This window comes from Pollicipes pollicipes, unplaced genomic scaffold, assembly GCF_011947565.3.
Source record: "Pollicipes pollicipes isolate AB1234 unplaced genomic scaffold, Ppol_2.1 Scaffold_4002;HRSCAF=4701_pilon_pilon_pilon, whole genome shotgun sequence".
In the NCBI taxonomy this organism is placed as follows: Eukaryota; Metazoa; Arthropoda; class Thecostraca; order Pollicipedomorpha; family Pollicipedidae; genus Pollicipes; species Pollicipes pollicipes.
In genome coordinates this window covers 23971145-23984542 of record NW_023596420.1, presented here as the reverse complement: position 1 = coordinate 23984542, position 13398 = coordinate 23971145, and the positions used below count along the sequence as shown (strand labels likewise).

The following is a 13398-nucleotide window of genomic DNA, read 5'->3' as shown; positions in this document are numbered from 1 at the left end:
CCCGGATTGAACGGTTAACACGCGCTCGGGTATGGCCATGGGCACCCGGATTGAACATTGAACTTATTGAGCATAATTCTTGTTGACCTCCTTGAGCCTCCTCTTGGCTTCTGTGATGACCTCACTGAGCATAATTTTGAGTTGCTATAAGCTAACCTTAAAACAACACTGAAGTTAGGAGGACTGATTACCCTCGGAAAAGGGATGGATGGGCGCTACTGAATCCCATAAAAAACTTTTAAAAAGCATGGAAAGCAAACGGGACAGGAAAAGGATACAATAAAATAACGCAAAAAATGGCAAGAAAAGCACGCCAGAGAAGAACAAGAAAATACATAAGCAGAGCGAGAAAAGTACGCAAAAACAGCGTATAACCATGTTCGCATGACTCGGGATATAACTTGCAAATTATTTTCGAACAAAATATAGTAAACACACGCCTTTGCTGGAACAATTTTTTGGAAGGGGTTACTTAATCATCATTATATCAATCTTGAACGCCTAGCTCAGCAACGCCCTGGAACAATATCCCGGGACGCCACACGAACAAAGCGCGTTGGCAAACGCTTGAAGTTATTAATAGCTGGCGACACTGTTTTACGTCACAATTAAACTGCATTTTACACTAAGCACGACCTTGCTTTAAAGGGAGTGTGTCTAGTCAAATTGAGATTTTTAGGTGTGCACGTAGGACGGCAGGGAATTTCAACTCAACAATTTTGGCGTCATTCGTTTCTACCAATTCGCATCTACTGACGAGATATTCCCACAGACCCCAAATTTTCTTTGGTTTGTACGGAAGAACGAAGTTATCGGGTAGACCCCAAGCAATATTCACCACTAAACACATCGACATCATTGAGAAGGCATCGTTAGCTCTAGCAAATGCCTTTTAGAGGATGTCGCTTGTCAGCGCTGACAGCAACTTGCAAACACAGAGATGGCGGCGGCCATAATGTTGACTTTTTTTGTTTACATCCAGCCGAGGGCTGCGAGTGTACGGCATTAGACGTATGATAAGGCTGGTCAGTTGATACGCACCAATTCATGTCGGCTTACTATATACTGAGATGAGGAACAAATATGGTGTCGTGTCAATCGGCTGCACCAGGCTCTAAGGAAATGTGATTGTTCTACGTTGCTTAGCAACCAAAAAATGGTCATGTCTTTCGCGCAGTTACTCGCCACATCTAAGCCAGTACATTCGTCAATTGATGCCAGCTTATTGGTTTATCTTTGAGGACTGTATTTGTTCACGCACAGCCATCGATGGGATTGATAAAAATAAATGAATCAAAGCTGTTGCAAGGCCCAAATGCACATTTAGCAACCAAAATTAACCATAGATGATTGCCAAACTCCCCTTAGGCGTGTATTGAGAAAACCGAAAGCATTAGACACACCTCCTTTATGACCGTCTGCCCCAGCCGCAAATGGTCGGAACGAAAGTGCTAAACGTCCTCTTTTAACGTGCTAAACGATTCAGTCTTTGCCTTGCATTTGCGCTCACAAGTTAACAATATTTGCTTCTACATTTCATGAGATGTCATCAACTGAATTGGGCAGATGTGTGTCAACAAAGGTGAATGTGATGCTCGACAGTCAAGCCAGGTCAAAAAAGGTCATATTGGCACCTTACAGACCCCTCCTGCTATCTCACAAACTAAGTACGCCAAGGCGATGCGAAACACGGCCTTGAATCCGGCTTTTAGGCTCAAATAGGCACCAGTTGACGTTGACACATGTCACCGGTTATGCGTCATCTCAAATCAAAAGGTGAAGGCGGTTGTCGCATTGGCCCGTCCGGCTATATCAATAATTAAACAGGCCATATGGGGAAGTGGGAAAGCAAAGTCAGCAAGGATCTCACATACCACACAACGTACTTTAAACTTCACACTTTAACACTACACGGTGTTTTAGTGAATTTCAAACATTTACCGCATGCCTACAAATGATGTTAACTCATGTAGCTCGATTTCAGAATCGTTTTCAAAACCGTTGAGAAGTTCTTCCGGCAAGCGTTTACCCCCGAAGACCTCTACCCGCACGCGAACAACCGACGGACTTAGACTCCCGGCCGCCCTTGTCAGAACATCAATTTTTCATCATCACATCATCTTCCTTAGATATGCAGGTGCACATAAGCAATGCATGGTGCATATGCCTGGTGAAGGACAAATAATTTCCATGGAAGTGATCAGATATGAAATTTTTACAGCTGTTCCATCACATACTTTGAAGTCTAGCTTACTATCTTGTTGTATGAGTCCAACTATATCAAAGGTATCGTAAAGGCTAGTTCTTCCCATGAAAGCTGATGATAACTAGATCACTCAACTTTTTTTGCTTAGATCTGTCAGGGGCCTGCAATGAAATTGTCGGAGGCAGGTGCCTAAGAGGGAGGCATGGAAAGAGGAGCGTCCGAGATCCTAACAGTGAGAAGAACTGTCAGAAGACTGTGTTGCTGCTGTGCGCCATGATGCCGACGCAGCCAAAATCATCTTGGACAAGAATCTGTGCCACAAGCTACCAATACTAAGAACTGTGCATGCTGCATAGAAATGGGATGCCGTGACCAGGTCTTTCACCTATCCCCCATTGTTGTTGATGTTCAAAATAAGGACATCGTGTGGCTGCTCTTGGTATTGAGGAAATCATGCTAGAGTGTGTTATCCATGCATAAATAAAGGTGATCTGTGCACTAAATAATGTACTAGTTGTTACGAAATAAGTTGGTTTTCTTTATTGCTGGCAAATTGAAACTTCTACTGCTTTGCAAATTATGGAGTTTGCATTTCAAACAAGACATGAGCTGAGTGGTAACTATTTCCACAGCAGGTTGAAAATCAATCTCCCGAGCCTGCCCATGGCTATTGAATGCCTTTCAAAGGTCAGAGAAGGTTTTGACAAACAGCAGGTTTTGATCCCTTTAGGAACTAACATGACCCGATGCCAGATTAAAAGTTATTTTATTGGATTCCTGTGGGAGAGACCATCCGGAAACATGCATGACGTGACTAGCCTACCACGTGTCATGTTGACCTCGTATGACCTGATGTGAGCATCTTCCCTACATTTTGAGCATGTACTGACCAGAAAAACTGCAGCTGATGTTAAAGCTGCATAACGCGAGCAAACTGGATGTGAAAACATTTTGAATCATGTGTCGCATAAATGCACCAAATTATCACGCTAACCTATGGAATGACCTTGACCTGACCCCATTGTGGCATCAATATGTTTGTAACACAGCATCCTCGCTTAGCCAAAAAGCATATACTTTTTGAAGAAATGAAATGCCCCAATTGACCCTGTATGGGATAGTTTTTAGTGCTCATTTCGAATTTATTGACAGCAAGAACCGAATTATACATCTTCCACTGACTTCTTAGAGGTCAGAACAGGTCACTGACCTAAGATGACCCGGGTTGACATTTTGATTTAGGAACATACTGTCCAAGCGTAATCTTTGTCGCTTATTAAAATGCAAAACTCGGAGCAGTCATTGTACGATTTTAGTCATCATGACCTTGAGAAGGTCAAACAAGGTCACTGACCTCAAAAAGGCTTGTGACCTTTTGCCTTGGAAACAGTTGCCTAGGTTCTGGGGACACTTTAGAGACCAACCTGGAATTTGACCTTGTTTGACCTTGTTTAACCTGAAGGTCATGACCTACAACTCTCAAACTTTAACATCACTGAGTTCACGTACAGGTAAACACACCCTGTAAATTTTGTGCCTCTAGCTTTCTTAGTTCCCGAGATCTCAGGGAGGGTCAAATTGACCCCCACCCGAGCGAATGGTATCTAGCAGGCCGCCTGGGAGCGTTTTAATGGACCTTGGAGCTCATATTATGGCCTGTTTGGACAAGAAATAGTCTTGTTATGATCTAACCAAAAATATTTTACGGCTTCCAGCCTTAGAACCTTTTCAAAAAGCCAAGCAAACTGCGGTAGGCGTGCATCCGCCGTTGACCATTACGTGCCGAGTACACTTGTGACGTCATCAGTCGAAACAGCGGAATTTGGCCGAACGGTCATGCCTTCTGTTCTAGGGTCTTGGTCAGGACTAAACATCAGCTGGCCGGTCGAACTGGTGTGCGCGGCACCACGGATTCCTTCGGCCTCATCGATGATCGTAAGCGCCATGTTCCTTCGCGGATACGAAAAAGCAGCGGAATGCATTACTGAACGTAGAAGTGATACGAGATAGATTGTTTCATATTGAGGGCGAACCCGCCTATTTGTGCTACCGTGCTCAAGCTTGCTTGACGCTCAAATGATTAAAATGCGTCTGAGCTCAAGCAATCGTACGTCGTCTAACATACTTTTCGGGTGGTTGTAACATTTTAACCTACTTCAACCTAACATCGACAGCATTGTAGCCTAACCTATCACCAACAGCAATACCAGGACCGCTTCGCCTTGTTTTATACACAAGCTGACCTTCATCGCTCTACATATCTCAGATGTCCATTTGTCTATCCGAGAACGTCGCCATGGGGCAAGGTGCTTTCTGGTGCTCTTTGCGTCTCTACCTCGAAAGCCAGTGCATGGTCCACTTATTGCAATCGCTTGGCACCCAAAAGGAATAGGTTCGCCGCCCTTCCCCTGCCCAGAGCATCTCCCTGGCCCTCAGATAATCACCGCCTTCTAAAAGGCCACTTCTTATCATCAGCAGCATTATTATTCCACTTTCGAAAATTACCTCTGATCAGTTGGCATTCTGAATACCCGACACAGACCTTTGCAAGGCAGAGATGGGTAGCGAGGAGGGGGAGGGGGTCGGCAATAATGTCTACCCTGCCCAGATAGTTAAGGAAAAGCCCATTTTCGCCCTTATTCCCTATCCCTATATATTTCGCCCCCCTATCCCTACCATTATTTGTTTTGTAGATCGGCGCGGCATTCTGGACTTCCCACGCCCCCTCCCTGGGACTGTGTGTCGGGTCCATCCTTAGACGCTGGCTGCACCCCGCTGACGCAAACCGCGCAAACACGGAACTATTCAGGGGGGAGGGAAGATGGTGATCTACGCAAATGATCTTGAAAACATCGTAAACAAATTCAAACTGAATAAATTCGGGCCTACTTTTCTGCCGTGGAGTCAATGAAGGAGTCATGCACGCACGAGATCAACACAGCAGGAGATCTTACACTTGACGTCGAGGAAGATTGGATTGCTTTCGGCATCCCCCTCCACATTGAAGCCAATGCAGGTGTAGACGCCGGAGCTGGAGCGACGGACGTCCTGCAGCACCAGGCTGTAGTTGCTGATGATGATGCCTTCGCGGACACTGTGCTCCAGCACGCGGTTCTGCGTGCGATGAGAAACATGCGGTCTTGTGGGTTACTGTTTCACTTCAACAAGCACAACACATTGTTGTGAGCAATGGTTGCAGACGCAGACAGTGGTTTGTTGTCCCCGCACCATATTTACTTTACTTGCTGTATACACACCGTCAAGCACACTTCAGTATGCCATTAATGTGCCGTACGTTTCTTTGTAATCCACATAATTCGCAATGCAAAAATAATTCCCACAATAGCCGCGGCACAACGCTGCCATAACGCCGACATATCCAGTGCCTTCGTAGTATGGAGCGGGTACCTGACCAAACGAGAAAGTCTTCTACGAAACAAGGAAAGGTCGCATACATTGTTCTTATGCGTCGCCCATCGTCGAGCGTGACAGAGCTGTGAATGGTTCGGCCATCCTTTGAGCGTGACTGGGCATGCGGACGCCTGACGCCACATCCTCAGTACCATGCGGAACGAAACTATACAGACCATGGACTCAAAGCGAGCCCAAGATACAAAATACAGCTTAGTTGTTTAGCGACCTACGTGGCATCTGAGGGTTATGTTACATGACATTTTGTTCCCTCCGCCAATAATTGAACGTATCACGTAGTTCGTAACGAAAAAAAGATACAAGGAACAAAACTCGTAACTAAAATAATGCAGGACTCAACTCTGAAAGAAGCCATTCTCTCACTTTTGATGTCATTTATCAACAGATATGTGACAGCGATATAAAGTGGCACATCCTCCTGACAATGTGTCCATTACAGCTGCATGAGGATGCGACAGATGCACATCAGTCTCACATTGTGTTTCCATTCTTTCTTGTAGACGGGTGGGTTGGCGCTGATGCTGCACTCGAAGTAGACGCCGTCACCTTCCTTGATCTTGCCGGGGTCGAGGGAGCTGCCGAGAGTGACGCTGGCCGCCGGGGCGTCTGCGGCACGAGCGCCGCCGTCAGCGGGGGCGGAACAGCGGGCGGTGCGGCGGCACTCGCAGCTCGCCGCGTCGGCGCCGGCCACACACGGCCGGCACCGGGCTGGCAACGCGGCCACGTCTGAAGCTGTCTGCTAAGCGGCTGAAGCTACCTGTACTGTCTCCATGGGAACGTTATGGATCAGGGTAATGATGCGACACCCGTCATATCACGATGGGGGCTATCGTCACGGTGCGGTATAAGCCATTAACTTGCATTGCTAGTCGGGAAAAGGTACGTGGAAATTACCCAATAGATACACGGAGTCCGTGTGTGAAATGGTAAAACAAGACAATGCTTTGTGCAAAACAGCAAATGGCAGACTGGCACACTTGTTCATCGCTTACAGTAATTTGTCTATAGCAGTGTGATGTCGTTCCTTGTTATCTCATCCCAGGATCAATCTTCTTACGGGTTTCTAGCGGATCGCAATTTAGTGACATAATCACGCCGACGCCTTTATGCCTCCACCAAAGCGACGTGGGAACAAAATTTATGTGCTTGGACTAACCGAGTCTGTCATGGTTCTAACAACTAAATGTGAAAAATGCCTTTGGGAGAGTATAATGCGCGTCGGTCAACATCCATGGCGTGCGCACGGGGAACCGGTTTGAGCGTGGCCGATATATCATGTCAGCACGCCAGTGCAGCACGATAATGAGAAATGATGCCGAACACGCACAGCCTGCCCGGCTCTTATGGCAGAGGGCCGGCGCTCGGGAAAATGGTTCTTCCAAGAGGCAACCACGCGATCCACATCAGCAGTTTGTGTATGTCAGAAAGGTACTGCCCGCCTGATTCAGGCTCATCTGTATTATAAAGTAGCTGGGACACAAGTAGCTGGGGCGAAGCTCGGGTAATGCAGTAGCTCATGCACCGAGCAGCGATTTGATAGGTTGTACCTGGCTTCATGCCACGGGCTGCGTTGTATATATTTGTCGCTGTACATACTTTTAATAGTGAAACACGCTTAAACGAAATAGTAGACTAGCCCAGGTGCAAATCATTTACAGAAACAGCACAGGTAGAAGGTAGACAATCTCTAGTAGAAGACACCGCACTTCTCAAGCCGGCTAATACTGTCCGGAAACACTCATAACATCGCGTATTTTCCCGGCAGACTGGTAGAAAGAGCGATGCACATAGAAAAGGAAATAGACGGCTGATCAGTGTTCGTCGCCACAACAGCGAGTCCCTTGGAACAGCAGCTACAGAGGATCCTATGTCACATTCGCAACAGAGGATCCTTTGACACATTCGCAACAGGCGATGCTATGTCACATTCGCAATAGAGGATCCTTTGACACATTCGCAACAGGCGACCCTATGTCACATTCACAACAGAGGATCCTTTGTCACATCCGCAACAGGCGATCCTATGTCACATTCGTAACAGAGGATCCTTTGATACATTCGCAACAGGCGATCCTATGTCACATTCGCAACAGAGGATCCTTTGACACATTCGCAACAGGCGATCCTATGTCACATTCGCAACAGAGGATCCCTTGTCACATTCGCAATAGAGGATCCTTTGACACATTCGCAACAGGCGATCCTATGCCACATTCGCAACAGAGGCCTCAGCTCAACTGATCGGTCGCGACCAGCAATCACAAATGGAGCTGTATTTGCATTAAAAGGTGGGACAGAACTTCCTCTGCAGTTCAACCTAAACATTTCCTTGGTCAAAAGCGTTTGGGATTATTTTTGACGTCCAGTTGCATTCATATCAAAGCACAGAGGATAGAATTTCGGCCTTTAATATAAATCCAAAGCGATCTTGTTTACGTCTTTCATAATATCCTAGAAGTCCCAAATAAAAAACAAAAACAGGATAAGGACAGGAACAGGACTCTCATCCAGGTAAGATACTAGCTCAGTCAGGTTGAAACATGTTATCTTCAGGGGCCGGCCTTCGCACTTGCTCATGGTTTCAGCGTAGCTCTGCCTGATAGTATTTCGAACCCGTTCGAACTCGACTGGCATGTTAGATGGCATTAGCAGTTGTGGATATAGACCTTTGCTCCGCTGACCTTACTTTTCACAACTGTCGCCATTGCAGAGCTTGCGATCCAGGTTTCATAGAGGCATGACAAGCTCACCTTGGTTGAGCACAAGTGGTATGATGGGAGTCCTGTTGGCTTCAGGCTGCTGAGAGGCTCCTATGGATGGTTCAGAGCCTCCTCTTGGACAGAGTCCAACGAACTGCAAGCCCTTGTCTCTCTATGCTGGCTCTCCGGAGGCTTGTGGTTTGCATCACCAGCAGCGGGGCTTTTCGGCGCCAAGATGGCCCCCTCATTGATCCACGCTGTGCATTGGTACCGTCCTCCCAAGTCGGGAACACCTTGGCCAACAGGCTGCCGACCAATTCCACGCTTCGCCGAAGGAAAAGTTGACTGGCCGTCTCAGCTCTGGATCTGGTCGTTGCCAGCATATTGGAGTTGGCTGGCGGGCTGAGCTGCCGTCTCCTCGTCGTTTACGAGCACACACATGTTGGTGGTGGGGTGTTTCCTGATGCTCTAATCGCCACTTTATATTCGTCGCGCCAAAATTTATGTAACCCCGCGAATAGCCAGTTAAGCAGAAAATCTTCTTGAAACCATCACTCAAGCTGCATTTATGTGCTCTGCTGGTCGTTATATTCTGGTTTTCACCTTCGGCTTCCCCGCAACTGCCAGATATGCGATTGATCGGCATACGGCAGCCCCTATTCTTCAGTCCCTGATGCGCTTCGAACAGCGCTGAGCTCACAGTTGCCCATTGCCGAGTGGGGCGAGTTTGCTCACGCGGCATCATGTATGGTGTGCTGATCTGGACCCCAGCGTTACATGGTAGTCAGATCTGGACCTCAATGTTATATGGTATGCTGATCTAGACCTCAGTGTTGCATGGTGTGCCGATTTGGACCACAGCGTTACATGGCAGTCCGATCTGGACCTCAATGTTACATGGTGTGCCGATCTGGACCCCAGTGTTACATGGCAGTCCGATCTGGACCTCAGTGTTACATGGTATGCCGATCTAGACCCCAGTGTTACATGGTGCGCCGATCTGGACCGCAGTGTTACACGGTGTGCCGATCTGGACATCAGTGTTACATGGCGTGCTGATTTGGGCCTCAGTGTTGCATGGTGTGCCGATCTAGACCTCAGTGTTACATGGTGTGCTTATCTGGACCTCAGTGTTACGTGGTGGGCCGATCTAGACCTCAGTGTTACGTGGTGGGCCGATCTGGACCGCAGTGCTACACAAACATTCCTCTCGTCTCGCTGATTCAGAACATACCTATGGAAAATTGGGAGTCTACCACTGATGTGTCACGAATTTGTAGGGACTTAACGACAAAAGTTCGATTTATTATGCATTACAAAGTGCGCCGACGGTGTAAAGGTTTCTTAAGCTCATAGCGGGGGTGCAATTTCCTATTCAGTTGGCGGGCTTCAACCCGCTTCTTCAGACTTTTAACGGAAAGCGGGCCAAATCTGGGGAAAGGACGTTTGATTGTGTAGCTTTTGGGTGGTTTCGTCACTTTGCGCTGTTCAGCCTCCCTCCAAATCTCTTTTGCGAAAGTGCAGTCTTGGCCCAATGTAAAAATGTGTGTTTCTTACAGTTTGGAAAGGTGAACGACTCCGGAGGTTTTATGGTGCAAAACATCCAGGTAAAATGAGGCATTTCTCAGCGTGACGTGCCGCGCCCAGCTTCGACCCACTTCCCTTACCTGTACGGGAGGTCAGATATTTGGCACTGGTGCACCATTTCGGCCTTTCAAGCCACTTAGCAAAAAGGGGCAAAGCGTTACAGAGACACTCAGACTGATATGATGTCCTCGCATTGACCCAATGTGAGCCCTTGCATTGTCTCTTGTCATAGCCCGTTTCATTGTCATGTGTCATACCTTTTCTCATTGTCAGAGGGCCCAAACTAACGAGAGATCCCTTTTGATATGTGGAGTCGCGGCTTTGTCTTTGCGTAGCGAATCGTTCCGACCAAATAGGGAAGCCCTTGCTGACACTGGATTTTTGCCATCCTTGGGCCCCCTATTTTCCATTTTTAGACTATTTGTAAACATCGACACGTGAAGCTCGAATGTGCCACCTTCCTACGTCCTCGAGTGTTGACGTTGGTGGGGTATAAGCACAATCTGTTTGCTCTAGACTTTGGCGTTGCCGCGCTGACGATCGGGTAGACTTGCATGCTTTACTTCATCCGGCTGATCATTAGCCGCGAGCAATTTGTTGGCGACATAAGCCCTCCCGCTCTCGCGTCATTCCCTGCAGCAGCCGCTTTACCCTTGATATCCAATTATGGTAACAACTCCGCTGGCCCTCATATTGACATGAAACCCGCAGCTAGATCGCTTTGTCATTGATGAAGGACGGATATGGGGGCACGGAAACTCACCCAACTCTGCAGTGAATTTGACAGCTACCTTATAGCGAGGCATGGAAGCAAATGAGGGACACTCGCAAATGACCGATGACCCTCAAAATTGGCGAATATTTAACCGCCTAGGCGAGCATCTATGGTCACAGCTACAAAGTTGTGTGTCCCAACATAGCTTCGTACTCAGCTGGGGCTCCAGCTCCCCAACTCTCAACTTTAGAGAAGAAAGTGGAGAAATCCATAGACTCCGAGATAAAAATAGATCTACTTTAGCAATAAATGTATTTTGGCTACCATTGACTGAAGGCATTCAAAGGCACCCTTGCCTACTATATTTTCACTGTGGTTCTTGCAAAAATAACTCACACGCGCAAACGTGCACCTCAGAACGCTCAGTATCGGCTGTATGCCTACATACGTAGCGCGTGTGCATGTGTGTGTGTGTGTGTGTGTGTGTGTGTGTGTGTGTGTGTGTGTGTGTGTGTGTGTGTGTGTGTGTGTGTGTGTGTGTGTGTGTGTGTGTGTGGTGTGTGTGTGTGTGTGTGTGTGTGTGTGTGTGTGTGTGTGTGTGTGTGTGTGTGTGTGTGTGTGTGTGTGTGTGGTGTGTGTGTGTGTGTGTGTGTGTGTGTGTGTGTGTGTGTGTGTGTGTGTGTGTGTGGTGTGTGTGTGTGGTGTGTGTGTGTGTGTGTGTGTGTGTGTGTGTGTGTGTGTGTGTGTGTGTGTGTGTGTGTGTGTGTGTGTGTGTGTGTGTGTGTGTGTGTGTGTGTGTGTGTGGTGTGTGTGTGGTGTGTGTGTGTGTGTGTGTGTGTGTGTGTGTGTGTGTGTGTGTGTGTGTCTTGACACGAAGAGAGAATCATACAGCATCGATGTAATCAGACCGTCATTTCTGAATAAGTTTGTTCCGGATGGTTTGCATGGTTGACTTTTTGTGGGCGGTACCTGCCAAAGGGAATATTTCACATTTGTGAGGAGTTTTGAGACAAAAAAAGTCACATTCAAGATCAAATGGTGCAGTTCACAGCCCTATTCTTTATAGTACCTAAACCTCTTTAGTTTCTAAGCTAAACACCCGCAAAAATGTGCAGACTGCTTCGCACATGCTATTTCAAGGTCACCCCGGCATTTATAACGCCATAATAACGTCATCCGAATTTTGCCCTTTCAAGAGAAAAAAGGGCCAGAAAGGCCAAGAAAAATGTGATTGTCGAGTCGTTCATATCAGGCATTTGTGAGCACGATTTAAGATGAAAAATATAACAGCCGTCAGTCGGCTCTCAATCAATGTTGTCTAAGGTGCGATGACGTAGCAAATAGTCATGTATTGAGGGACATATTTTGAGAAATTGCGTGGTCTAGAGCAGCCTTTTCCACTTAAACGTACACCAGTAGTTATAGGTGGGCTCATTACCATATATGATACCTGCTTCAGTGACTTCAAAAGTGGAGCATTCTGTTTAAATATAGCTTGTTGTGTGACCCTGTACGTACCACGCAAGCTGTGCTGCCTAGGTCAACAAACAATTTTGGCTCAACCTTTTCGCCAGACAGGAATACGGAGGATTTTACAACCTCGCGCCGCAGAATGCTACGGCACAGGGCCTACATTCTTGTGCAAACTGAACTTAAAGACAGTTAGTCAGAACCAGTCAGACAGTTTTGATGGTGGCGGGAATTCGGGGGAAAGTGCAAACGCATATTTTGCCTGCCCCCTCCCGTAGCGCTGCCCTTGACTGACGCCGCCGCCCTTGACGCCCTTGACTAGCCGCATATCCGCATGTTCACTAGCCTGTCCTGCCTCTCTGACAGAGATTGCCACCACCAGTGACCGTCGTGATCGCAAACCACGCATCGCTGCGTGTCATCTCCAACCCACTATCGGCGCCTCCATCTCATCTTCGGTACCCCATTCACTGGTGGCGGCCCACATCCCCTGCATCACACTTGATGTATTGTTCGGTCGCCTGAGCCGGCAGCTCCCCGTAATCACAGCGTTTATAGATGGCGGACTGGAATCAGCGGTGTCCGCCGCTGCCGGGATGGGCGCCGCCCGCCCGACGCGTGACCGGACTGGCGCGCGGCGCCGTGCAGTGCGAGCCATCGATTGGCTAAGCCGGCCGCCGGCACTGCCGCACGGCAGCCCGTCCCCCGGACCGACGCCAGGCACGAGCACGAGCTGCACCAGAGCAGCACGTCCCGCCGATCAGCTGCTCACGCTTGGACCCACCTCACGCCTATTACCGTGGAGGTTCTTTCCTGTATTGCAGTCCCTGCGCTGTTTTCCGCAGAATCCACGTCGACTAGAATGGGTGGTGATCTGGAGACATTCTTTCAGACACTTTTAAAATGCCTAAAACTTTCCTTTAACTTCCTACACATTTGAGCCATTCACTGCAAATTGTTGAAGTTCGGTTTTATTGATCCATCCGAACACTTCCTACATGGACAGTTCTGCAACGCGAGCGTATTTCTCCGGGCTGTTATCCCGCACCCAGCCGAAAGTCTGAGACAATCGCGCCCAGCCAGGGAGGGAGGGAGGGGGCAGGGGGTGGGCGAAAGGAAGTTGACTACTCCCTGGGATCTCCAATCTCCAGACGCCGTTTGAGAAAAAGATAACGTTTTGAAAGTCTCACCAAGTTATGAAAAATGCACGTAAAATGTTTGACCTTGGGTCAATTTGAGGTCACCAGAAGTCACGAGAAATTAAAAAACCGTTGTTCCGATAGATGCAG

The 13398-nt window shown here is 47.9% G+C and overlaps 1 protein-coding gene across 1 annotated transcript in view; it reads right to left on the bottom strand.

The window, feature by feature from the left end:
- LOC119094260 (uncharacterized) overlaps window positions 1-13398 on the bottom strand; it is a 130366-nt gene that overhangs the window by 41529 nt on the left and 75439 nt on the right. Inside the window, exons 9-10 of the mRNA XM_037217335.1 lie at window positions 6114-6244; window positions 5161-5320 (exon numbers count right to left, since the gene is read on the bottom strand). Of these exons, the coding sequence (XP_037073230.1) occupies window positions 5161-5320; window positions 6114-6244 (291 nt within the window). The remainder of the gene's footprint in view (window positions 1-5160; window positions 5321-6113; window positions 6245-13398) is intronic.